Source organism: Ammospiza nelsoni, chromosome 8 (genome assembly GCF_027579445.1).
Source record: "Ammospiza nelsoni isolate bAmmNel1 chromosome 8, bAmmNel1.pri, whole genome shotgun sequence".
NCBI lineage: Eukaryota > Metazoa > Chordata > Aves > Passeriformes > Passerellidae > Ammospiza > Ammospiza nelsoni.
This window is the reverse complement of record NC_080640.1, coordinates 12,738,779-12,763,499: the sequence shown is the minus strand read 5'-3', so window position 1 is coordinate 12,763,499 and position 24,721 is coordinate 12,738,779. Positions and strand designations below refer to the sequence as shown.

The 24,721-nt window shown below is 54.5% G+C and overlaps 4 protein-coding genes across 6 annotated transcripts in view; 3 read left to right on the top strand and 1 right to left on the bottom strand.

Annotated features, from left to right (window-relative positions):
- WBP1L (WW domain binding protein 1 like) overlaps positions 1-6,863 on the top strand; it is a 59,122-nt gene extending 52,259 nt beyond the window's left edge. For all 3 annotated transcript variants that reach the window (XM_059477033.1, XM_059477035.1, XM_059477034.1), the window contains 2 exons: positions 2,998-3,159; positions 4,546-6,863. In XM_059477033.1, the coding sequence (XP_059333016.1) occupies positions 2,998-3,159; positions 4,546-5,285 (902 nt within the window). In that variant the 3' untranslated portion in view covers positions 5,286-6,863. The remainder of the gene's footprint in view (positions 1-2,997; positions 3,160-4,545) is intronic.
- Positions 6,864-11,529: 4,666 nt separating this feature from the next.
- On the bottom strand, positions 11,530-15,000 carry LOC132076247 (steroid 17-alpha-hydroxylase/17,20 lyase). Its single transcript, XM_059477229.1, has 8 exons — positions 14,677-15,000; positions 14,052-14,190; positions 13,307-13,536; positions 13,017-13,103; positions 12,717-12,926; positions 12,318-12,487; positions 12,128-12,231; positions 11,530-11,883 (listed from the first exon to the last, which is right to left on the bottom strand). The coding sequence occupies exons 1-8, from the start codon at positions 14,998-15,000 to the stop codon at positions 11,615-11,617; spliced, it is 1,533 nt and encodes a 510-aa protein (XP_059333212.1). The 3' UTR covers positions 11,530-11,614.
- An 814-nt stretch (positions 15,001-15,814) lies between these two features.
- BORCS7 (BLOC-1 related complex subunit 7) lies at positions 15,815-19,024 on the top strand. The gene is made up of 5 exons (XM_059477047.1): positions 15,815-15,960; positions 16,338-16,400; positions 16,853-16,896; positions 17,314-17,334; positions 17,794-19,024. Exons 1-5 carry the CDS (start codon positions 15,820-15,822, stop codon positions 17,843-17,845), a joined length of 321 nt encoding a protein of 106 aa, XP_059333030.1. The 5' UTR covers positions 15,815-15,819; the 3' UTR covers positions 17,846-19,024.
- A 613-nt stretch (positions 19,025-19,637) lies between these two features.
- AS3MT (arsenite methyltransferase) lies at positions 19,638-23,683 on the top strand. The gene is made up of 11 exons (XM_059477204.1): positions 19,638-19,672; positions 20,011-20,051; positions 20,556-20,683; positions 20,790-20,940; positions 21,013-21,149; positions 21,319-21,388; positions 21,621-21,702; positions 21,789-21,920; positions 22,016-22,158; positions 22,535-22,669; positions 23,478-23,683. Coding segments are annotated over exons 1-11 (1,125 nt in total). The 5' UTR covers positions 19,638-19,671; the 3' UTR covers positions 23,583-23,683.
- Positions 23,684-24,721: the final 1,038 nt, after the last annotated feature.

Genomic DNA, 24,721 nt, shown 5'->3' with positions numbered 1-24,721 from the left:
GGGTGTCCCATGCTATTGCTTCCAATGCACTGGGGGCTTTCCAGCCCTGCAGGGCAGACGTGCTCTTGGGTGCCAGGGTGGGGACACAGCCATTAGAGAGGAAGCCAGAAGCCAGGCCAGCAAATGACTCTGGTGGGCACACGCTGCTATCTCCTGTGATCATCCAGGCAAGTCCTCCAGGCTCGTGCTGAGTCCTCCATCCAGGCTCATGCTGAGTCAGGGCTTGAGTAATTCCTAGAAGCTCTAGGAAGTGTCAGTGGTTAATGAAACCAGGCAATAATGTGGTATTAGTGGGTTCTTTTTCTGGAAGTTCTCATGAAAAACAACAGATCTCATCTGCTCACAGTTGCGAGCGTGCACAGACCCTTTGCAGGAGAATGAAGGTGTTGTTCCTGGCACCGAGGCCAAATTGCAGTGCACTAAATTATGGTGTGTTTACTTCAGTGCCACCTGCGGTTTCAGTAGGCTCCAACATTAATTTATTATCCTAAGCTGTCGTGTGTTGTTGCTGCGTGTTAACAGAATTGCCACACCTCTTTGCAGGAATGGCTGAGCTTACTCTGACCCCTACTCCGAGCTTGTGCATCAGTTTGTGTGCAAAGCACTTTGGGACTTTTTTTTGGAATGGGTAGAGAAGTTTTCTAAAGAAATACTTTTTTAATCTTCTGGATGCAGGCTTGGGTGGGAGCAGTTATTCCCTGCAGAAATATTTGGCTGCTGCAGCTGAGATTGCTTAACAGTGGCAGTTCTCCAGGACATCTTAACTAATTAAGTGCTGCTTACTACCATTGCATCTAGACTCCTTGGGAAAGGACTTGATCAAATGTGTTAAAAAGCATCTGTTTTCATAACTGTAGCTAAAATCCCTGGATAGCTGGGTGTAATTTTCCATTGTTACTGAACTCATGATCATGGACTGCTCTTTGAAAATAAGGAGTACTTAGAAGATGAACTGCAGGCCTGCATGGTGGCATGCTGTGCCAATGACCTGGTTTTGATGAGTGTATTCTTGCTTCCTCAGCAAGCAAGAGCCAAGGGACAGTCTCTTAGCGAGAAATAAAGTGTATTTATTGGAGAGAGTCTTCAAACTGTGAGACAGTTGAAGTATTGCATTTGTGTACCAAGATTTTGGTAGTGATAGAGGCTACAGAAATTGTTGCAAATGTTTGGCTTTGGAGTGAAGGGTGGACTGGATCACTCCTCTTAGTTTATATAAAAAGGCTTTTTTTAGAAACAGGAGGGTATTCAGAGGTCAGTGGCCACATTCTCGTTTTGGTTTGGGAAGTGTAGAGAGCATCTTGAGTACTTTTTTCTTTGCTTCTCTGGAGTGAAGATCTCACTCTCTTCTCTGATCAGCATGGTACAGCTGAGCAGGCTGGCCAGAGAAACTACCCAGGAACCTTCATTTCCAGCCAAGAAAAAAAAAGGGGGGGTGGGAGAATATGTAACACCTTCATTTGATGGAAGGTTTTGATAAGTTTGGTGGTAAGGCAGGTTCCAGTTGAATAGGGAAATAGATTGCACAAGGCAGGAGAGAGATTTCAGTTTGCTGTGCCAAAATACATGAGGAATTTGGGTTACGACACAGGGAGGTGAAAGTCCCCACTCAAAATGCTCAGAGACTCGATATGGCGCATCCAGTTCCCCTGCAGCAGCCCAGTGCAGGTCTCTGAGATGGATGATACAATTGCTCTTTGTCCTGAGCCAGAGCAATATGCCTTTCATTCTTCAAATTCCTAAACTGTTCACCTTTCCCCACCTAGCTCTTAGCAGAGAAAACACAGCAAACACAGCAGGGGATGCTGAAAACATCAAGATATTGTAAAGGCATGACTAGAGGTTTTTAGTGGAGAGAGAAGAGCAGTTTGATACCACAGGATAGACTGGCCTGCCTGAAAATGGGCTGTGGCATTAGGAATCTCCATTTTTACTGCTGGGGAATAGTGAAGAGTGGCAGAGGTGTTACAGAAAGAAAACAGTGTTGTGATTTCTAGCGAGCAGTCGCTGCCAAGCCTATGTGTTTCTAAAGGAAAAGTGCTCCCAGTATCTTTAGATGCAAAAACTGAGCTTAAAAAAGAGCTTACGGACACTGGGGATAGGTCAAGCTGCAGGCTGCAATTGCAGGAAACAAAAGCCTAATCTGGAGTGGATGTTCCAGTTTTTTGAAGTGTGTCTCGGAAACATTTTGTAGTGCATGCAAGTGAGAAATTTGTGGAAAGGGAGAGTTATTCCACATGTTGGAGGGTGTGGGTAAAATTCAGGAAGTGGTGTTTTAAAATTCCCTTTTAAGGAGCAGTGTACATATGGTACAGCAGTGCACAGAAACCAGCCATGACCACAAACAGAGCAGAAGTTAGGTTTCTTGAGGATTCAGAGAGGGAGGCTAGCTTAATTTAATTTTGGATAATTTAAGACATTGAATACAAAAATAAGTTTTAAAAATATTTTGAGACATTTATGAAAAAAAGAGCATGTTTTTGTTAAACATAACAATGAAAGATTTGGGCTGGAAATTAAAGAGCAGTGCAAACAAAAGCAAAACATAGTGCTTGGGGTTTTTCTCTTCTTCTGTGGTCAATCTGCAGAGTGTCTTTTGTGTCTTGATTGTTATTTTCAAACCAAAGTGACTGTGGGAGGCAAGCTCAATGCTATTCACAGCTCTGTTCATTTTTGGCTAGAAGAAATGGTAACCAAAGGGTAGGAGCAATGGAGGGGGAGCCCTCCATATTTGATTCTTCTCCAGACTTGTACCTATTGAACATACATTGTACCAAAGTGTGTTGAGAGTTATCCATTTGTGGCAAGGCTGTTGGAGTCACAGTGTCACACACAGGCAGTGTTGAAGCCTCCTGGCCTACACATATTTCTGCCTTTAGAGCAGTGCCGGTTCAGATCCAGACTTTCAGATTATCTTCTCCATTGGCTTCTTGGGGTGTCCTGCATTTGGATGCAGGTCTGACACAATGGCTAACACTCACTGTCCTCTCTCTGCTGCAGGGTTTTGGCTGGTGTGGACCATCATCATCATCCTGAGCTGCTGCTGTGTTTGCCATCACCGCCGCACCAAGCACCGGCTGCAGGCGCAGCAGCGGCAGCACGAGATCAACCTGATCGCCTACCGGGAGGCGCACAACTACTCAGCCCTGCCCTTCTATTTCCGTACGTACTCACACTGCCGGCCTGGGGAGCACGGCAGCCGCCGGGGCCTGTGTTAGGTGCAGGGAGGGAGCAGCAATTGGGTTCAGCAAGAGGCTGTGCGGGCTTTGCTGCCTCACCATGGTGTGCAGAGAGGAGATGGTGTTGGATGCGCTTGAAAGCCCTTGAGTCTGGAGTTGAACCACACCAACTACAGCACCTTCACACCCACTCCTGAGAGTGTAGGGATTCCTTGGGTGTTTTTCTGCAAAGGTTCTTTACGTACGTCATTCAGGACTCCTCCTTTCCAGCCTGGACTTGATGCTGGTGGGAGTGAGGTATGAGATGTGGCTTCATAAAATTTGGTCACACAGGCTGGAAGAAAGGGGAGTCTCAGCAGAGACTCTGCTGGCTCCCACCCTGTGCTGTGGTTCCCAGGCCACACTGCTGGTGAGCAGCCCTAGGACTTTGCATGAAGGAGCTGTTGCCCACAACTCAGGGAAAGTACAATCACTTTGTGCTCTCCTTGTGTTCTGCTGTGCTGTGCTAGAGCAGCAAGTCTCCTTCTGACTGGAGGTACCACAGCTGAGTTTCCTCTGACAGACTGTTGAATTGAATGTATGAACTCGCTTTTCTTGTTAAACTCTGGCAGTCACCTCAGAAATCATCCCCAGCAGCCTTTCCCTCCCCAGCCCCAGGGATATGCAATTGCACATGGAAAATTGCAGTGCTACCCTTAAATGTTTCCAGTGTTTAAGTACATTCTGTCTATATAGACTATTTTGTTGCCTCTTAAGAAATAAACAAAATTTTTCATGGGTTTGAAAGGCTGTAAGTACAATAAGCCAAACTCTTTTGCCAGTACTGCCAATTTATTCTGACTGCACCAGAAGAATTGAATCCAGCATTAAAACAGCAACCAAAAGCCAGGATCTTCAAGTTCATTGTAACTGCCCATGTCTCTTCATATTTGCATAATGCTTTGTGAGATGAAATCTTTGCTCTTGAAAGTGGAAATTCGGTTGAGAAGGCAGTGTTGGAGAGGGCTGGGCAGTTGTTCCCTCCAGCCAACACAGGCCATTCCCCAGTGTGGTTTATGGGGCTGTATTGAGGTACATGGTCCAGGGAGGTTTGCCTGGTAAGTATAGAGAGCCAGGAGATCAGGCTGCTGTTCCCAGTTGTGTCCATCTCCTCCTGTAATGGTGCCCTCCTCTGCCGTGTTTGCTGCTTCTCTAAAACATGCCACACCTCACCTGAGACAAGTTCTGGCACCCCTTTGTAGAGCCTGTTGTGCTGTTCAGTGGGAAGGTGCTGGTAGGTGATAAATGCCATACTGACCTGTATTAGTGACTTGTTTCCTGAGATAAACTGCTCCTGAAATAACTTCTCCTCCTTGCCTCCCACTTCTAGGGTTTTTGCCAAACTATTTGCTACCTCCCTATGAGGAAGTGGTGAACCGACCGCCGACCCCCCCGCCCCCGTACAGTGCCTTACATCAGCAGTGTGTCCCAGCAGGCAGCAGTAGCACAATCCCAGACCCGCCCAGGGCCCTGCAGCCAGCACAGAGCAGCTCTGCAGCACCCAGCAGCAATATCAGCAGTACTGACAGCACCGGGGCGCCCGGCCGCGGGGACTCCGAGCCCTCCAGCACCGTGCTGGACGAGAGAGCCGTCACCAAAATGCAAAGCGTCGAGCCCGGCAGCACCAGCACGGGAGCTGAGCTCGTGGAGAGGGCTGCTCCTGATAAGGATACAGAGTGCAAGGAGGAACTGCTGAAAGGTTACAGCTCTGAGAGCTTAGAGCAGAGCAGCGCCATTCCCGACGCCAAGGACAAGACCCCGGGCAGGCAGCGCCGTTTCACCGGCGACTCGGGCATAGAAGTCTGCGTGTGCAACCGGGGCCACCACGACGACGACCTCAAAGAGTTTGACGGGCTCATCGATGACGCTCTGGACGGGCCCCTGGACTTCTGTGACAGCTGCAGCGGCCGTCCCCACGGGGACGAGGAGGAAGGGCTTTTCAGTGCCACGGAGGAGCAGCACCGCGAGCACAGCCACCACCACCTGCCCCGGCAGCCGGTGTGTGTACTCTTGAACACAATAAATGAGCAGGACTCTCCAAACTCTTGTACCAATAACTCCCCCAGCTAAGGTGGCAGAGTGGAAGGGAGAATCGGGGGAAAAAAAACAAATAAAAATGGAATAAGAGGATTAAAACTTTAACAGGAGGAAAAGGTGATACAACCTTCTTTTTTTTGTTTATTTTTGTTTCTCCCCTCCAATATAATATGGGGACTAGACCTTGAAGGCCCAGCTTGTGGGGGACGGGTCACTCTGGGTTTTGTTAATTGTATCTGCCCTGCTTCGTGGAGCAGGGATTGATGTTTCTCAATGAGACCTTCTAAAGAATGGAATTTTTCCAACGGTGATTTTGGTGATGGTTATTATGAGTTTGTTGGTTTTAGTTTTCCGAAACACTGCTTTATCTTGCAATCAGTAAAACTCAGCAAATCTCACCCTGGGAGGATACCAGATCACCATAAGGCTTCAACCTCCAGGTGTCTTCCCAGAAGCAAGCAGCTTCTGACAGTGCCGGCAGTCAGTAGCCCAAGAGTTCTGGTTTGATATAGTGCTCTTGAGGCATTGGGGATTTCTTTTCATCTTTTTTCCTTCTTTTTTTTTTTTTTCTTTCCTAATGTTAAGTTTCCCTGAAGCTGGTGAATGCCCAAACACATCAGCCCTATAACCTCTGGTGCTTCAGTGTTTAATACAGCAGGTAGGAAGTTTCCCACTTGAGGCTGGTGACTGAAGGACCAGTTTCTTCTAGAAGGAGTGTTAGTGTACCTTAGGCAGTTTGAAAATAAAGGGTTTGCAGAAATTTGCCTTTATGTGTCATTTTTAAACACAAGTGTGTTCCTTCAATGCCTCCAAGAGCACAGTTAGCAGTAGAATCCAGGCAGCTGGGCTGCCTTCCAAGTACTGTGGTCTCCAAATGACCTTTTCCCGGTGTGCTGCAAAAGGGCTTGGCTTTATTTTTGTCCTTTTTTTGCACCCCGCTAGCAGCACACTGGAGTTCAGATGACAAAAGAACAGGGCTCTCCTTGGCCAGCGTGCCTTCAAGCTTTAGCGATGCATGTTGAACAAATGGAGATGAGAGCTCCGTCCATTGTGAAAGGGATGATTTACCTTATAGATGTGGAAGACCTGTGCAGTATTTTTTTTTATCCAAAAATTTGGTGCGATTCTAATGATGACCACTTAAAGAAATGAATGTCTGTTTTCTTTCTTTTCGGTTTTTTTATGGTGGCAACTGGCTACTGTATAATGTCTGTGAGCGTGTGTGTGTGACTGCAATCCATGCATGCGAGTCCTACTGGTAATATGAAAACCTGCTGTAAGACTGCAAGAATTTACTGTAGCTTTGCTTTAATAAACAGTAGAGAGTTTTGTTAGTAACAACCTGAAGGAAGAAAAAAAAAGAAAAAAAAAGGAAGAACTGAAACTAACATTCCCTAGAGTGCTCATGTGGAAGAGAGCACAGTTCAGACTATGTAACTTGTTCTTGGGATTTCTCCCTGTCCCTTTTATAATTATGGTCGTCCAGATCATTACTGTTATGGGGAAAAAAACATTGAAACCTGAACTTGGACATACTCAGATTTGATTGATTGAAAACCAAAATCAGTTTTAACTAAGGTGGAAACCAAAATATAATGCCTTTTCTGATAACTTGTCCATGTGTATGTGTATCATTTTGTGAGCTAAGAACATGATCTTGTCTTTAGTTTGTGGATTTGTTTTGTTATTTTACCTGGAGGTGTGTTGGCACTGGCTGGCTGCAATGCAAGGGAAGTGGTGCTTATGCAAGCATTTTACCTGCACATTTGAGGAGCGCACTCTTACCTTACAAGGTTTGGAAGAATCTCACTCCTTTGCCCATCACAGCCTTTCTCTTTCCTTAGAACAGCAGATAAGGACAGCTCTTCTGTTTGGTTCTTAGGGTGCTCTTAAAACTGAAGGACTTTGATTTGGATTCAAGAGACCTCATTCCTGGATGTCTGGAGCCTGGAGACTTGGATGAGTGGTGACAGAGAGGCTGCATGTGCCCCAGAGCCTGGCTGCGTGGGGGCTGGTCACTTGCAGTTGTGTTCACTGACCACATGTATCTTTTGAGAAGATAATCAAAGATCCCCAGCGCCAGCCCCAGGAATTCTGTACATATTGGCACCTGGTTTTGTTCCTTGCACCACAGAGGAAGCTAAAAAAATGACATCAGTCTGTAAGGAATGGGGCTTACTGCTGTAAGTCCTGGGGATGGTCCTGTGCCAGTGGGGGACCCTTTGTCAGCATTTATGTGGCATAAGGAATCTCCATATTTGCTTTCCTGCCATCCCACTAACGGCAGGAGAATCCTCTGGACATGGAGGTAAGTACCAGTAAGCCAAGCTGATGTGTCTAATTTTAAAAAGTCTGGAAGAAGCAGTGGTGCCTCTTATGACTCCTGGAGGTTTTTCAGGCATTTAGAAACAATAAATAAATGGGGCACAAACCATGTCTCTTCAGCTTCCAAGTGTCTGAGGAGCAGGACTGTTAATGGCTTTCAGTGCTTTAGGATTTTAGACCTGCAGCCAAGGGGCAGCTGGTATGGGGAGAAGGAGTGGTGCAGGGCAGGATATGGGGCACGTGAGCTCCTTGCATATACCCTGGCTGCTGCCTCTTCAGGCGGCAGAGGACTCCCAAAGCTCCACCTTTGGAGCTTTAGAAAGGTGCTTAACCCTCCCATATATGTTTGTGTAGGAGGCTAGTGTGGCCCAGAGAGCTCTTCTCCAAATGCACACTGTAAAATGCTGGAAGTGTGAGGGCATGGGCAGATGTGTTATCTCCAGCACTGGAACACCAAACCCCACCCATTCCCAGCTATAAGGGGTGTTTTATTGGGAGTCATGAATGCATCTTTCCAAACTGAGTTGCAATAATGCAGCAGGTTTTACAGCAAATTAGTGTCAATCTAGTGTTCAGTGTTCTGCTTACAATGTGCTCTAGGTGTGGCTGCCAGTACTCCTTGAAGTCTGTTTTTGCTAGAGTCCATGGCCATGTGGAGCTGCTTACATGGAATGTTTTTTGGCCACTGAAGCTGGGAGGGCAAGGATCCAGCAGGTGTCGTGGTGGGCTGGGGTTATGTTGCCTGGGGACAGGTGAAGAGCACAGTGTGGTGGCTCAGCGAGTGTCCCCTGGGCAAAAGGGGGCTCCTGGGATCAGTGGGTACTGCAGCATCTCCTTGGTGTTTCCAAGGGACTTTTCACCTCTGCAGTGATGCAAACTCTTTAACTGGGAGCACTGGTGTGATCTTCCTGCCAGATATCATTGCATGCTTGTACAACCCTGTGGATGGGTGTTGGCTGAAGATGGACGAGGAGGGAATTGTGTCTTGATGCTTGCTGGCAGCCTGCTCTCAGAGCTTTGCCTGCCTAACTGGAGGCTAAGGAAAGCAGAGGTGCAGTTAAGCCTCTGTGTTACAGTCATCAAAAGCTTCCTGGGGCAGGAAGCCTGGAGAGAAGCAGAATGAGCAGCTCTACTGCCAGCATGAGGCTGCTCTGCTGAGTGATGGGAGATTGGGGCTCCCTGGGCACCCCTCACTGCTCAGGGATGTGAGTCAGTGGTTCTGAGTTCTGGGGCTCCCTGGGCATCCCTCACTACTCGGGGATGTAAGTCAGTGGTTCTGAGTTCTGCTCTGCACAGCCAGGGCTCCCCAGCTGTATCTCCTCTGGTTCTCTGCATGCCCTGGCTGGGCTCATCCCAGCCTGACCTGCTCCAGGCAGAGCTTGGCAGGGAGCTGGGGCACAACTCCAGTGAATAAACTCCTTTGCTGTCCTGAGTGAGTGTTTCTCCCCAAAGGCTGCTGCTTCGTGCCCCCCCATCACCACCAGTGCAACACATCCCAGGGAGGCTTTTGCTGCTGTTTTTTTTTTTTTTTTTTCTTTAGTTTATATAGGAAAAGCCAGGCCGGGAGGGGGCAGACAGGGAGCCCCTGGCTCAGGCAAGCCCCACAGCATCCCACAGTGGGCAGCCTGGGAAGGCCAGGATGAGTTTGCCTCTTGGTCAGAGCTGGTTCCCCCCATCCTTGCAGCACAGATCTGTTTTTATCAGATGGGACGGGTGCCCGCTTCGGGGCCGTCGCGACGGTGGTGCAAGCGCTGCAGTCTCTGTGCCGGGGCGGGGGGGGGGGGGCACAGGCTGCCGGCTCCTTTCTCCGTTTGTTTTCGACCGGCAAACAGCTGTGTCCTGAGGTCTGTGCTTACTCAGCTCTCCTGGCCCCGCAGCCGGTGCAGAGCCCGCAGGTATTCCAAGCGTCTCCTGCTCCTCCTGGGCTGGCCGTCAGTCTCGGCACAGTGCAGGGCCAGCCGGTGCCTGGTGCAAAGACAAGCCTCTCAAACTTGGAGGGCTTCTGAGCTGAGCCCTGTGACACAGCTGGGTCAGCCAAGTGCTTTGAGGGTGGCTGTGCCCCCCAAAATGAGTTTGTGCAATGGAAAGGCTCGGGCTTGCTCTGCCCAGTGCCCTCAGCAACCTGTGCATGTGCTTCATGGTGTACCCAAGAAACAGTGTGGAAATGAAAAACCTTCATTCTTTCCATTGTCACCAGTTCCTCCCTTGCAGACCCCCTTTGCCTCAGGGAGCTGGAGCCAGTGGCCCAGGTGAAGCTTTCTGGTGCAGCCAGGGGTTTGGGTGCAGCAGCACAGCCCCGGAGCAGCTGTCAGGATAGAAATACCAGCCGGGTGATTCAGCAGTGCGTCTGCCCACTCCCAGAGCAGGGAGCAGCCGTGCCGGGGGCTGTTTACCAGCTCACAAAGTGCCAGGCAGCTGGTTCTGGGCTCTGAATTTCCCCAGCAGCATCTTCTCCTGGTGGGGAGGACGTGGGCTGGGTGGGGGGCAGGACACCCTGCAGCAGGGCCCAGCTTGGGCTGCTGGGATTTGCAGCATGTGCTGGTCTCCCAGCCTAGGACAGCACATGCCAGCCCTGGCAAATGGGAAAGGTGGATTGCAAGAGGCTGTGGCTGGAGGCATTCTCCAGGTTAGAAACATCCCTGGTTCAGAGGTCCCCATTTCTGCCCCAAGGTGCATTTAGCGCTTGTGTGGGTGCATTGGCAAACAACAAGGTGTCAGCCCCTTGTTGATTTTGGCAAGGAGAAAATCCTTTCCCTTACCAAGAGGAAAATCAAATGCCTTGGCAAAGGGGTGCAAATGTGCTGGAGGTCCTGTTGATGCTCCTGGAGGCATCGCAATGTTTCAAGAGACTGGAGTAGAGCCTCCCTGCCAGTGTGTGCTGCCAGTGACAGGATTTGGGGCAGGGGAAGGACAGTGCTGGCATGGAGGTGCCAATCCCCAGAGAAGCCTAGGGCATCAGGTTTAGCCAAGTTTTTTCCCAAAGCCCGTTCTGAGCCCTGTCCCCCTTCACCCATACAGTGTAGCAGAAGTAGAGGGATTGCCACTACACACCAGTAGTGGCATCCCTGGTGTGATGGAAACAGGCAGGAAAGTAGGAGGGTATGTGGGGCTCAGCCCTTAGAAGCCATCAGTGACTCTGTGCACCAGCTTCTGGTGGGTCAGCTGCTCAAATCAGCCTGAGGATTGCCCTTGGGACAGGTATGTGCATGGCAGTTCTTCCTCCAGCTCTTCCCTACCAACCTGAGCCCCCAGGAAAATGGACTAGGAGGAGGGAGGATGCTCCCAGTGCTATGCCAGGCTGCAAATGCATTGCCTTCCTCATCACCCTCATGCCACAGGCTGACAGGACCCATTTGGCATCTGATGCTGGTGTTGAAGGGGCTGCATGAAAGCCAAGTGTTGAGGGTTTGAAAGAATTCACACACACTGAGCAGGAGATTCAGTGGTGGGGATGTCTGTTTTCCTGCCTGTTAGCAAGAGAGAAGGCAGGGGGAAAATGAGGGGGTGTGCAGGGCTGGGGTGTCACATTGTGCTGGGGCTCTGTGGGGCTTTCCCCTCTGCCTTGGCTGCTTTCCCTCCAGGGGCCCTGAGCCATGGCTGTGCAGCTATTTAGTTAAATATTAAGAGGTCAAGTAATAGAGAACCAGAAACCTAATTACATGCTGCCCTCCATGGCACAGTAGTTTTTGGCAAAAGCAAAGCAAACACGGCCCCTTGCGTTACAGGAAGGTTGTGCTGCTGCTGCTGCTGCTGGAGCCATGGCCAAAATCCAGCCAGGCAGGGAGTGCCCAGGATAGTGAGCAGGCAGGAGCTGCCACGCTGCTGCAGAGAGGCCACAGCCTCCCAGCTGAGCCCAGTGCTCCCAGCAAGTTGTGGGGCCACCACACATCTCAAATTTAACCCTGTCCTCCGTCTCGTGCCCAAATAATAGCTGGAGCCATGCTGTGTTTGGAACAGCTTTATCAGGATAACCCCCCATCCATGGGGCAGCCTCTGTGGTCCCACCCCCCCTGCCTGGGATCCAGGGCTCCTCCCCATCACGAGGCTGCTCTCCAGGCCTCCCTCAGCCTGGCCTTCACCTGAAACTTCTGCACCTGCAGCACGACACCAAACTTGCCCTCCAGCGAGGGCAGGGGCTGGTCCTCAGGGCACTCCAGTGTGAACCTCTGCAGCACCCAGGCCAGGAAGAGGAAGAGCTCCATCTTGGCCAGGACTTTTCCCAGGCAGACACGGATCCCAGCTCCGAAGGGGAGGTAGCTGGGTGAGGGTGAATGGATGTGCTGGCCCTGCTCATCCAGGAAGCGGCCTGCAAGGGAAAGGGGCACCACTGGCATCAGCAGGCTGACCCTTCTGCCTGAGACCTGCCCGAGTTCACCATGTGTGTCCCTCCTGGGAGCTGCAGGAGCAAGAGGTGTGAATGCCCCAGGCAGGCAGGAGCAGGATCAGGATCCAACCTCCCAGCACCAAGCCTCCCCCAGGCCTCCGCCTCTCCTGCTGCACCCACCCGGCCATGCCCTGGCCTAGGAGGGGATGAGGATCACACAACCCACCAGGATTGAACTCCTCGGGCTTGTCCCACTCCTTCTCGTCGTGGTGCACAGACCAGAGGTTGATGATGACCCTGGCACCCTTGGGGATGGAGTATTCGCCAATGCTGCAAAGCAGACACAGAGTGAGGCAGTGGCTCCCTGCCCAGTCTCTGCCCATGAGCTGGATGTGCCCCATCCAGGGGGGTCTCACCTGGTGTCAGCAAGGGACACGTGTGGGATGAGCAGGGGGGACACAGGCCGGATGCGCAGCACCTCACTGATGGTGGCCTCCAGGTAGGGCAGCAGCGGGCGGTCGCTGAGGTGGGGGTGACGCACCAGGCCGATCTTGTGGTCCATTTCCTCCTGGATCTTCCTCTGGATCTGGGAGGAAAGCAAAGACCATTGTGGGAGCCCAGGGAGCGAGATGCCCTGTGCACCCAGCATCATCAGCATATCCTGTCAGCTTGTGTGGGGCAGAAGTGCCCACAGCCTGATCGTGCTTATCTGCAGAGCCTGACTTCTCTTCTGGCACCTGCCTTCCCTAAAACTCCCCATGGTGTCCCTGGTGCTGGAAGGAACCCAAGCCCCCACTGTGGAGTGCAGACCCTACCTCAGGGTAGTGGAGCAGGTAGAGCACAGCCCATTTGAGCACAGTTGTGGTGGTCTCCACACCGGCCCCAAAGATGTCCCCCACTGTCATGAGGAGGTGGTCATCAGTCAGCTCCAGCCCTGGCTCCAGAGGGCTGCTGTTCTCAGCACTGAGCCTCACTTGCAGGAGGGCATCCATGAGGTCCTTCACAGTGTCTCCACAGAAAGCTTCCTGCCGAGGGACACGCATGAGCCAGGCTGTCCTGGGCACAGTGCCCACCGCCCCAGCTCCAGCATCTCCCTATCCTGGCCCTGCTGGCACCTTGTGTTCAGTGAATTTCTGCTGCAGCAGCTGGTCCCGGACCTGGAGGCATTTCTTCAGCAGGGTCAGGTCCTTGTTGGGAAATATCTGAGGGAGAAAAGCACATTACAACAGTCTGCAGCTCAGCCAAGCCCTTGCAAGCCCCCAGGCAGTCACCCTATGCCCACTGGCTCTTGTGGGTCACCGGGACGGGGATGTTCCTAACTCAGGGGTGCTCCTACAGGACACATCCCAGCTTCTTCCTCTCATCTGAGGTGAGAGAAATGGGCGGTGCCCATGTTCCTGCTCACCTGGAGCCAGGGGAAGATGTCCACCAAGCTCTCCTTGGCCACGGTGTCCACGATACCCTGGCTGTACTCCAGCATGGCCTCGAACTCGGGGTCCCCCCGGCGGTACGAGGAGTTGAAGCAGAGGGAGCAGACCACGTTGGTGACGGCCCGTGTGAGCTCGGGGGCCATGTCCAGGGCCGTGTCCTGCGCAGCGCTCAGCGTCTCGCACAGGGACGCGGCCTCCCGGCAGACTGGGGGGGAGCAGAGCCACGCCAGGGGTGATGAGGGAGTGGTGATTAAGCCAAGGGGGGGGAAGGGGCAGCGGGGGGCTGGAAGGAGGGGTCCCCTGCTCCTACAGCGTGTGCAGCCTGCAGAGGGCACCCCCAGACAGGGCTGGGCCCTGAGAGGCTGGGATGGGCAGAAGGGACAATGCTGGGTGGTGGGGGGGGCGAGCAGAGAGAATGGAGATGTGCAAGGATGTCCTGGGCAGAGTGGGGAGCTGGCTCCATGCCTCAGTCTCCCCATCTGTGAGAGAGGGGAACTAAAGTTCAGTGTAGAAAACACACGGAGAGGTGTTGGTAAAGTACAGGGCATATAAGGAGAGGGAAAGAGCCCCTGCCTGGCAGGCTGAGGGGACACCAGGGGACACAGGCTGAGCCACTGTCTTTCCTTCGTTCCCAGGGAATCGGGGCACTTAAGAAGACAAAGTACAGCGTGGGAGGGAGCCAGAGCTGGGAGGGAGCCTGGGGCAGGGGGAGGCACTTACTGATCTTCTCGAGGGCGAGCGAGCCCTCACCGAACATGGAGAGGGCAGTGTGTACCAGCTTGCGCTGGAATTTCCACAGGGGCCCGTAGCTGGCGAAGGCGATGTCCTTGCCCCCCCGGGACAGCAGGTCCGTGGTCACCTGAGGGACAGGCAGTCCCAGGGTCATCCCGCTGCAGGGCAGCCCCGCGGGGGAGGGACGATCATCTCACCCCATCCCAGAAATGGTCCGGGGAGCTAGAGGTTAATGCAGGCAGGCACAGCACAGAACATGAGGTTTGCTTTCTCCCTCTCAAGGACTGATAAAGAGATCCGGGGACAGATGTGAAGGCTAGGGGCTCTAGGATGCCCAGGGAACTTATGGGGTACAGGTAATACCTGAACCCATATCCCCGTGCCCAGGGATGCAGCCAGCCGCAGGGAAAACAGGCACCCTTGGGACGGAGGATGACAGGGCTGGAACCCTGGGGAATACCTGGGGAGCAGGGTACGGAGGGGCCGCCCTGCCCCGGCTTGCTGCAGGCAGGATGGGGAGGGGACACGGACCCCGCTGCGTGCCTTGGGAGTGTCCCCCTCCTCACGCCACGCCACAGTGGGAAGGGGTCCCCAAGAGCTGCTGCCCACTCACGGTGCGGGGCCGTCCGGCGAAGTCTTTGCCCTTCTTGAGCAGCACCTCCCTGGCGTGCCGATAGCTGTTCACCACCACCACGTAGTGGGAGCCCATCCAGAGGGCGTACAGGCTGCCGTACTGGCCCTGCAGGCGCCACAGCCGCAGGTGGAGCTGGGGGTGCCCAGCCAGCTGCAGCAGGCTCCCCACCAGCGGCAGGGCCGGCAGGCTCCGTGGGCGCCCCAGCCCCGTGGCCGTGGCCATCGGCAGGGTGTCCCTCCGTCGCGCCAGCCGCCAGGTGCAGAGCAGGGCCAGGGCCAGCAGCAGGGCGCCCAGCAGCGCCATGGCGGGGCCGGCTGCGGGGCTGCGGCGCGCGGGGGGCCCTTATAGCGGCGGCGGGGTCGTCTCCTTGACTCTGAGGCGGGTTCGGCTCCTTATCGGGGGGACGAGGAGGGGGGAGCCGAGCGCTGGGCCCGTGGCCAGCTCTGCAGCTGTGGGCACATGGCGGGGGGCGAGGGCAGCGGGGCCACGGCCGCCCTGGGGGAGCTGCTTCTAGCACTGGGGGCCAGGGGATGCCCAGGGTCGGATCCGTCCTTGGGGTTCCATCCCCAGGGCCCTGTGGTGGGCCGGGGGTGTGGGGACAGCTCGAGGTCTGTCGTGGGTGCTGTGAGCACAGCTGGGGGGTCTGGCGGGGCACTGGAATCCATCCCCAGCCAGGGAGCGCCTCGACAGATCTGGGAGGGAATGGGCAGCACTGGAAATATTGAGCAATATTAAGCGCGGAGCATCCCTCATCATCAGTTCTTGTCAATGCTTGGGAGACGCAGGTAGCACTGGACACTGCTGGGCAGCGCTTGGCAATGCTGGTGAGCGCCGGTCAGCCCCTGGTACTATTGGTGAACCCTGGTCAGTACAGGCAAGTACCGGCCAGGGCTGAGAAAGGCTGATCAGGGCTGGCCTGTGCTTGTCAGTGCTGGGCAGCCTGTGGGTGTCCGTGCCGAGGCGATGAGGTGTGCTGGGGGAGTCCTTTGGGAATTGAAGCCCCTCCCTGCAGCATCCCCGACCACCGCGGACTCTGCGCCTTCCCGAGCCTTCAGACCCCCGGCGCTCGCCGTAGCAGCTCCCGGGGAAAGGCGGGGCGGGGGCGGGCGCGGGCGGGGCAAGATGGCGGCGGGGGGCGCGGCGGATGCCCAGGCGCGCTTTGGCCACTCGGTGAAGGGGCTCCTGACCGAGAAGGTGACGAGCTGCGGCACCGACGTGATCGCTCTCACTAAGCAGGTGCTGAAGGGCTCTCGTAGCGCCGAGGTGAGCGGTGGGTGCCGGCGGGCGGCCGATTACAGGGCCGGAGCGGAGCTGGGAGCGGGGAGGGCGGCGCAATGCACGCTGGGAGCTGTAGTCCGAGGAGGGGACACATCCTTGTGTCTGGACAGGGACGGGGACAGCGGGAGCGGAGCGCGGGCACGGCTGGGCAGCGCCTCGGGACTCCGGCGGTGGCAGGCGGGAGGGAGGGTGACCGCCAGCTGTCCCGGGGACAGGTGGGAGCGGTGCCTCAGGCGCTCCCGACGGATGTGCTGTCACGGCACGGCGGTGTCACCCCGAGTGTCACCCTGCCAGCCGTCACGGGGGCCTCGGGAAACGCAAAGGTGCAGCGTCTCAGCCTGCTCTGTACGTTTGCCTTGTAGCTGCTGGGTCAAGCTGCCAGAAACATGGTGATGCAAGAAGATGCCATCTTGCACTCGGAAGATGTAAGCTGTGTTCTTGTGCTGGAGCAGCAGCGTTTCTGGGGACGGGAGGAGAGGAGGGTGGTAGGAATGGTTTGCAGCCGTGCTACAACTGCTCCCGGAGCCCTGGAGTCAGATACATGACTTCAGGCAGCAGGGCTGGTGGCCAGAATAACTTAGTGCTTCCTCAGACCCAGTGCTGCTGGACTCCTGATGTCCTGCAGGCCGGCCAGCCCTCAAGCTGTGCCCTCTCTGACAGAAAGCTTGAGGCACTGTGGGCTGAAATAAAGCACTTGTGTCTCTGCCTGTCCCTGGGAAAGGAGAAGGAAGTGTGCCACTGGTGACAGATACCAGTGAGGGTGTTTTGGAGGCAGTACAGCAATACAGTGGTGGCTGTGCTGGAGGAACGCCCAGGGCATTAGGACAGCTGCTCTGTGATCTCTGTAGGCATTCATTCTTTGTTTTGTTCTCCACAGAGTTTAAGAAAAATGGCCATAATAACTACTCATCTACAGTACCAGTAAGTATGGGACACCAGTAAGTAGGTGTTCTCTCTTGGGGGCTGAGTGGATCCCTCAGTCCTTCTCTGTTCTCCTTAAAGACTTTGCATTAAGCTGTCAGCTCAGACTGATCCCTCTTTTGCAGTTCTTCAAAGCTGAGCAGGCCTTGGAGCTGGAATTTTCCAGCCCTCTTCCAGGCTGTTTTGGGGTGGGAGCTGAAATTTTTGTCTCCTGTTTGCCATGCACTGTATCTCCCATGCGTGTGTATGATGCACCTGGGACTAAGAAGGAGAAGCCAGTGCTGCTTCTGTCCCCCAGAACTTAATCCAGAAACATCCTGGAGTTTTTGCCTCTTGAGCCCTTGTTTGGCATAACATAAATCATGACTGAGATTTTGTTTTTCTAATGCTCTTTTTTTCTTTCCTTTTCTCCTCCAGGCAAGAAGCAATTCAAAAGAAGTGAGTTCTGGGAGGACCTGGGGAACATGCTGTGAGGGTAGAAAGGGGAAGGTGATGGAGTTGGATGGGGGAAAGCAGGATGGAAAGGTTTTTGCATCTGCCTTTGAGGCAGATGCTGGCCCAGCAGGATAGCACTTCAGTATTGTGAAGAAATGGGAATTTGAGTGAAGAGATGGGATTCATACCCAAGCTTCCTTTGATTCCTTCCTGCCCACTGATGTGATAGAGCATGTGAGGTTGCTTGTGAGAGGAGATAAGGGTGGTGGGAGCAGAGCTGTGTACAGCAGGGTGCATGAAGTGAGGTTTCCTTTGTGGGGACACAGAGGGGGGTCAGGGGACCCCAGGGTTTCTCTTTGCTGTAGTATCAGCTCTAGAGCTGCTCTGGTGCCTTGGGCACAGGCAGCACAGCACAGTCTGGGAGCAGATCTCACCATGAATCTCCTCTTGCTTGGTGCCCAGCGTTGAGCGCTCGTCAAACCTTCAGGACCAGCTGAGTCACTTGCTGAAATGAAGGGGAGCTGAAGGCTTGAGGAAATCTCAACCAGCACTGAGGGAGTGAAGTGTTCTCCCTCCTCCAGCCCCTGGGGCTCAGAACTATGTCTGGATGAAGCTGGATGTCAGCTGGGATAGGTGCAGAGTCTGTGCTGCTGGGCACATGGCCTCCTCTCGTGTTCCTGCATCCACACCTCTGCTCCAGAATGCTCACCTGCACACCTGCACCTGGCTGAAACAAACTTCCCTGAAACTTTGCTCTTCCCAATAATCCCTGTGTCTGCTTACTTCCCATGTAGCGTGAAGTGCTCAGCCCACCCCAGCACCCTCGGCAAGAAATGCAGAGTTGAGGCATGGCATTTAAATGCAGGTGCCTGCAGTTTGCCACTGGTCTGTATTTAGCCACAGAGGTGGCACAGAGTGCAGTTTATTTAGGGCATTTTAATCAGTGTGAGCTGCAAGTGCCTGGGTGGGTGGAGGGGTACTTCAGTGTAGGCTGAGGTGCCAGTCCCAGCACAGAATTTCTGAAACCAGGAACCTAAGCATACACATCTGCCAGTGGCCTAGCTGGATGTGGTTTGACCATCATCCTCCTCAGAGGTTATCTTATTTTCCTCTCTGCCAGAGTTTGGAACATCATCCCTTTGCCAGCCCATATGTGCTGCATTTGGCCTTCAAGTGCATTCCTTCTCCTGAGCTGCTGCTCCAGCTTTTGATGAAGCAGCCTTGGCTGTGGTGTGTGTTTGTATCTGGTTGGGAAGGTATCCAAAGGCCTTCTTGGGAAGCAGGCAAGAGAGCATCAGGAGCTGGTGTGCTCAGTTCTACGCTGCTCTGTTGAAGACTAGTGAGCTGTTCACATCCAGGACCAGCTATAAATACTGTGTCTTGTTTTTAGTGAGTCACTTATCTGGAGCACTTGGAGTGCACGGGAAGCACTTGTTTCCCTGAGTGTGCTTTTCACCAGCTGATAGGAGCAGGCAGGCTGAGAGCTGACATGGGCCTGCCACATTCCTGTTGGAATGCTGCTGGAGTCTGGTTCCTGTGCTGCAGAGCCTTCTCAGACTAGATTTCACCATCCCTGCCAGTATTTTTGCCTTGGGTGACATTCTGACCCCAGCTTTGCAGGTGCACTTTGGGAATGAGAGTTTTCCCTGTGGCTCTCTTGCTGAGAATAAAACCTGTCCTGAACACCACCAAACTGCAGCAGTCTGTCCTGGATTCTGTTTCTAGTGGTCCCTGTGCACTGAGGAGACTTTTTGGGATGGATGGTGGGTCTCTGCCCCCCCAGGATCCCCCATTCTGCTTCAGCTCAGAGGGCTTTGCAGAGGCAGTGTGACCTTACTGCAGGTGGCTTGTCTCTTCCAAAGTCCTGTCCTCTGCAGAGCCTACAGCAGTCCCGTGGCATTAAATTTGTGTCTCCCTGCCTTTGGGGCAAGCAGGGACAGGGCTGCACTGTGGAGATGCAGAGCTGTTGGGGAACAAGCAGCAAGGTGGGTTTTGGGGGTGTGGGTGCCACAAGAACCGTGAATGATGGCAGCATGCTCAGCACAGGAGCAGGGCCAGCGGCCTCGCTGTGTGCCCATGTCCCACAGAGCCAGCGGCCTCGCTGTGTGCCTATGTCCCACAGAGCCAGCGGCCTCACTGTGCCCGTGCCCATGTCCCACAGAGCCAGCGGCCTCGCCGTGCCTGTGCCCGTGTCCTGCTGGGCCGTGTGCCAAGGGCCTGGGCAGGCAGGAGCCACTGTTGGGATGGAAGCCAAGCTCCAGGCCGTGTGGGCTGCTGGGATAGCACAGGCTACTGGGGAGGAGCTGGGCAGAGTCCGACTGGCGCCCTGCGACTGGAGGCAGTAAGACAGCCCAGGGCCTCTGCCGGGGGTGCTGGGGCTGCCCTTGGGGCCAAGGGCTCTGCAAAGCAGGGTAGGGGGATTTACCCTGCTGGGATGCTTTAGGGGCTCATCTCTTTGGGGTAGCTGGGATTGGATTTTTGGGGTGGAGGGATGTTGTCAGGTGCCTCCTGGGGCATCCTATTAGACTGCAAGTTTGGGGGGATTCTCAGGGTTCTGCTGGGAGAGAGCAAAAAGTGCTGCTGTATCTGGGGGAAGAGGGGGATTCATAACTGTTGGGAGGACCTGGAGTGGTGCCCATCTCTGTGGTGTCAGCCACCAGCCCCACATTCCCATTTCAGTGGCAACTCCCATCGGACAGCAGATCCACCAGGAGGTGCAGGTGAGGAGTGTGGAAGGGAGCTGGGGAGGGATGGGGCAGCTGGGTAGGGGGTGCATGCCTGGGCTGTGCTAGATTTCCTGCTGCCATTAGAGGGTAAAGGTTGTTTCCAGGCCCGGATAAAAATTCCAGGTGGACTTGGCAGCTTTGCTCCTGTTTCACACAGGAATGGGGGGTGGAGCAACCTGGCATTTCCCTGCCCTTGTTCCCTCTACCCTTCTCAGCCAGGGAAATGGTGGCTGCAGCCTGCAAATTTACTGAAAATGGGAATTCCCTCTTGCACAAGCACATCAATGCGTGTGAGCAAAGGGAGCTGGGGAGGATGGGGGCAAAGGGATGCCTGATCTTACCGTGGTTTTTGGCTAGGTGGAAATGAGAGTGCCAGTGCCAGAGGGCATGTACACGTGTACAGGCTGAGTGCAGGCATGGCCCCCATGTTTATGAACATAGGGAGCTCCCAGGGCTCAACTTGGCACAGTTCAGTGGCCTCTGTCCTTCCCATCTCAGGACTACTATGGCAAAGAGCTGCAGAAGTCAGAGGACCTCAAAACCAATGCGTGCATCACCTCAGCCAGGCCCGTTTCCAAGCTGGTGAGAGATGCTCTGGAGCGCATCCATGAGGAGGTGGTGGCCAGGTAACCCCCAGGGTCTCTCCTCCACTGCCGCATCCCCATGGGCTGCAGCCCCTTCTTGGCTGTGCCATGGGGCACCTGCACCCAGCTCAGCTCAGCATCCACCCAGGTACTACGGCTGCGGTCTGGTGATCCCTGAGTGCCTGACATCGTGCTGGATTCTGGACCTGGGCAGCGGCAGCGGCAGGGACTGCTACCTGCTGAGCCAGCTGGTTGGGGAGCAGGGCCACGTCACCGGCATAGATATGACCGAGGGCCAAGTACGGCACGGACCTGGGGCTCCCTCTCACCCTTCCAGCAGCCCCCCCACATCATTCCCTTCCTCCTGCCAGGTTGAGGTGGCCAAGAAGCACATTGCCTACCATACGGATAAGTTTGGCTACCGAAAGCCGAATGTGGAGTTCTTCCATGGTTACATGGAGAAGCTGGGTGATGCCGGACTGGCTGACGAGAGCTACGATATTGTCATGTAGGTGCCATGCAGGGCACAGTCACCCCGAGCCCTGCTGCTTCCTGGGGTTGTTAGCTGGGTCTGCATCCCAATGGGTCACTGCTTCAGAAGCACGTGTTAGAAAAAGGGAAATCCCAAGCCAGATGTGCAAGAGCGTGCAAATAAGCCTTGGTCTCCTCCCCCACAGCTCCAACTGTGTGATCAACCTTGCCCCTGACAAGAGGGCTGTGCTGCAGGAGGCCTTTCGTGTGCTGAAGGTGATGGTGGGCTCATTCCTGTGGCAGCAAAGCAGGCTTGGGGTGGCTCTGTTGTTGGAGTGCCACTGAGAAGTAGCAAATGGGATCTGGCAAGGCATGGATGCAGGATGGGGTCAGGGGAGGGCGCCTCTGCGGAGGGTCCCAAGCAGGGTAGGATTAGGGGGTTCCCAATTCTCCTTGCCCCTTTTGTATCTTTGCTTCTTGAGGCTTCCCTTCACTCCTTGCCCTCCAGCCCGGGGGAGAGATGTACTTCAGTGACGTCTATGCCAGCCAGCGCCTGAGTGAGACCATCCGGAAGCACCGGGTGCTGTGGGGTGCGCAGGGCTGTGGGACGGGGGTGACATGGCATGGGGCGACTGGACCTTTGCCTGCATCCCCCATGCCTGTGGTCTCGTTCCAGGAGAATGCCTGGCAGGAGCCCTGTACTGGAGAGACCTGTACAGCATTGCTGAGGAGGTGGGGTTCAGTCCCCCATGCCTGGTCACCGCCAGCCCCATCACCATTGGCGACAAGGAGCTGGAGGGCATTGTTGGTGAGGATCCAGCCAGGGAGTGCCAGCTCTGGGAGGCTCTGCTGGCATCCCAGCCCAGGTGTTCAGTGGCCAAGCCACCAACCTCTCCCTTGCAGGCGACTGCCGCTTTGTTTCTGCGACTTACCGCCTGTTCAAGGTGCCGGCTGGCAGCCGGACCGGGCCAGCACAGGTCACCTACAATGGCGGCATCGTGGGGCACGAGCGAGAGCTGGTGTTTGATGCCAACTTCACCTTCAAGGTTTGGGGAGGCAGGCTAGGGCTCTAGGGAAGAGTTAAAGCTGATGAAGCTGCTACTCAGCAGCATCCTCTGTGATCTGGGGGGCAAGCTTTGGTGGAGGGGGAGCCGAGGGGCTGTGTAAACCCAGGGGAGAGCAAATGTCCAGCAAAGGGAGGCAGATGCATGCATTGTTTTGTGGTAAAAAGTAGAAGTAGGACACCCATGGTGGCTTCCCAGCATGGTTTGAAGCCTGATGCTTGGGTTTTGTGGGTGTTTCTTCAGATTTTGGGCCAAGATGTGCTCCTGCTTTCACTCTCCCCGTCATCTGGCTGGGTGTCTGGAGTCCCCTGGGACACATACCAGGACCCCAGACCTGTGACCATTCCTCTGTCCCCAGGAAGGAGAGGTGGTGAACGTGGATGCTGAGATGGCTGCGATCTTGCAGAGCTCCAGGTTTGCAGAGAAGTTCCTGATCCGAGCTGGTGGAGCCAATGCTGCAGCACCACAGGGCTGCTGTAGCAAGGGACTGAAGGTTGGTAGAGGGCAGCTCCGTGCCTGGGACATGGAGGAATTGGGACATGGGTGTCCCAGGCCATCAGAGTTGCTATGAGGTGTCAGAAGGGCTGTCACATGATACCAAGACACCTGACTCCTTCTGGGCTGGGCAGGAGCTCATGGGACACCAAGAGTGGTGCCTGCTGCTTGAGTCAGGACAAACTGTACCCCTACCCAAGCTGGAGCCCTCCAAAGGGGGATCTGCTCTCACCACCCCAACATGTCCATGGGGACTGCTGAGGCTGACAGCTGGACTTCTCTGAGGTCTCCCAAGGGGAGTCATCCTTCCTCTGAGGGGATTGCTGTGCACAGCCTGCCCCAGGGAGATGATGGCCCATCCCCATGGTTTTTTCCTGTCCATTGCTCTCCCGGCTGCTGATGGAAGAGCAGGTTGGCCCTGGTTGCCAACCCTGACCCTACAGCACAAAGCATTCTATCTGCTGGAAGCCTATCTCTTCTCCTTGGTGGTTCCTGCAGCCTGTAGATGGGCCAGGAGATACAAGGGAGATAACACCCTGCAGCTGTGTATCCCTGAAATACGGCCTTGTGCTTAGGAAGGGGAGATTTTCTCAGGACTCTGTCCAAGCAGGAGGCATTTCTCAGATAAAAGCAGAGCCAAAGTCCCAGGCAAGCTCTTGGCTTCTTCCTTGCTGCAGGAAAAAGCAGCTGGAGTGACCCAGAGGCTGCTCCCCATGATAGCTAGGGAAGTGCTAAGTGCCACTTTCTCAGGTGGCTCTTGCTTCCCACTGGCCTGATCCTGCCCTGGGTTTTTCTCTGTCCTTCAGGAGAAGATCTGTGATCCCTTCCAGCTGCTGGAGTGGCTGAGAGCCCCAGGTCCTGCCAGGTGTCCTGGTGGCACCTGTGGTCTCCAGGGTGCTGCTCAGTCTTAAGTGGTGTCCCTACACCCCTGTTGGAAGTCAGTGGAGTGAGAGGCCTTGGCCCCAGTGACGCCTCCCACCGGAGAGCAAATAAACACATGTCTGAGCTCAAAGGCTGTGTGTTTGTAGCTGCCACAGGGCCGTGGGTGCTGTGCTTCCCTGGCAGGGCTGGTGGGGCAGGTTGTGCCTGGTTGCAGTGAGGATGTGTCCTGTGAGTCCCCTCACTGTGGGGCTGACACTGGTTGTGTGGCTTGGGCACACAGGCAGGGACAGTCTCTGTCTCACTTGCAGCCCTGCAGCCTCTTCCAGGAGATGGGGTTTGCTCTCTCTTTCCCTCTGCAGCACCACTGAGGTTTCTGTTTTCCCCAGATTCCATCTAGTTGGAAAGCCCCGAGTCCCTGCAGGCATCTCACCTGCAGAGTTTTGCAAGGAAATTCAGCAGTTCTGGAAAAGCAGAAACACATCCAGCTGCATCCCACAGCAGGCAAAGAGCAAGATGGGAGGGCTTTTAGGATGTGGTGGGAGGTGATGGACTGCATTCCTGCTGCCCAGCATGAATCCCACAGGACCTGGCCCACAGAAGGTGCTTGGGAAAGGCTGGGGGCTGCTGAACAGCTAAACTTGGAAATAAAGGACCATTTCCACCCCTCCTCACACAGTAATTTTACAGGAGGGGCCAAATTTCCTATCTCTGCCATTTAAGCATCATCTTGCTGTGGCATGGGGGAAGTTAAGAAGCAGAACCCAATAAAATTTGGGTTCAAAAAGAAACAGGCCAATGCCAAGGACGCTCTGCCATAGCAGTAGCAGTGGCTGAGGAGGGTCCAGGTGTTCAGGACACCTGAAATTGTGTGGAATGACCTTACTGATGGGACCTTGGGAGGAAGGAGCTGTTTAATACACACACCCCACCCCCAGCCCTCTTCCTAGATTACTTACAAAGACTTCTTCCAAGTCCCCAAACAGCTCATACTGGGAGGTTTGCAGCAATTAGCTCCTGCTATCAAAGGCAGCCTTCCCAGTGGGAAGGGAAGAGCAGGTGGGGTGAGGAGGGGTCCTACCTGCAAATCCCTTCATTAAGAAGGCATGAGTCCCTGGCATGGCCTTTCAACTTGCCTGGGAAGAGCTGCACCCACAGCGAGATCCCCGCT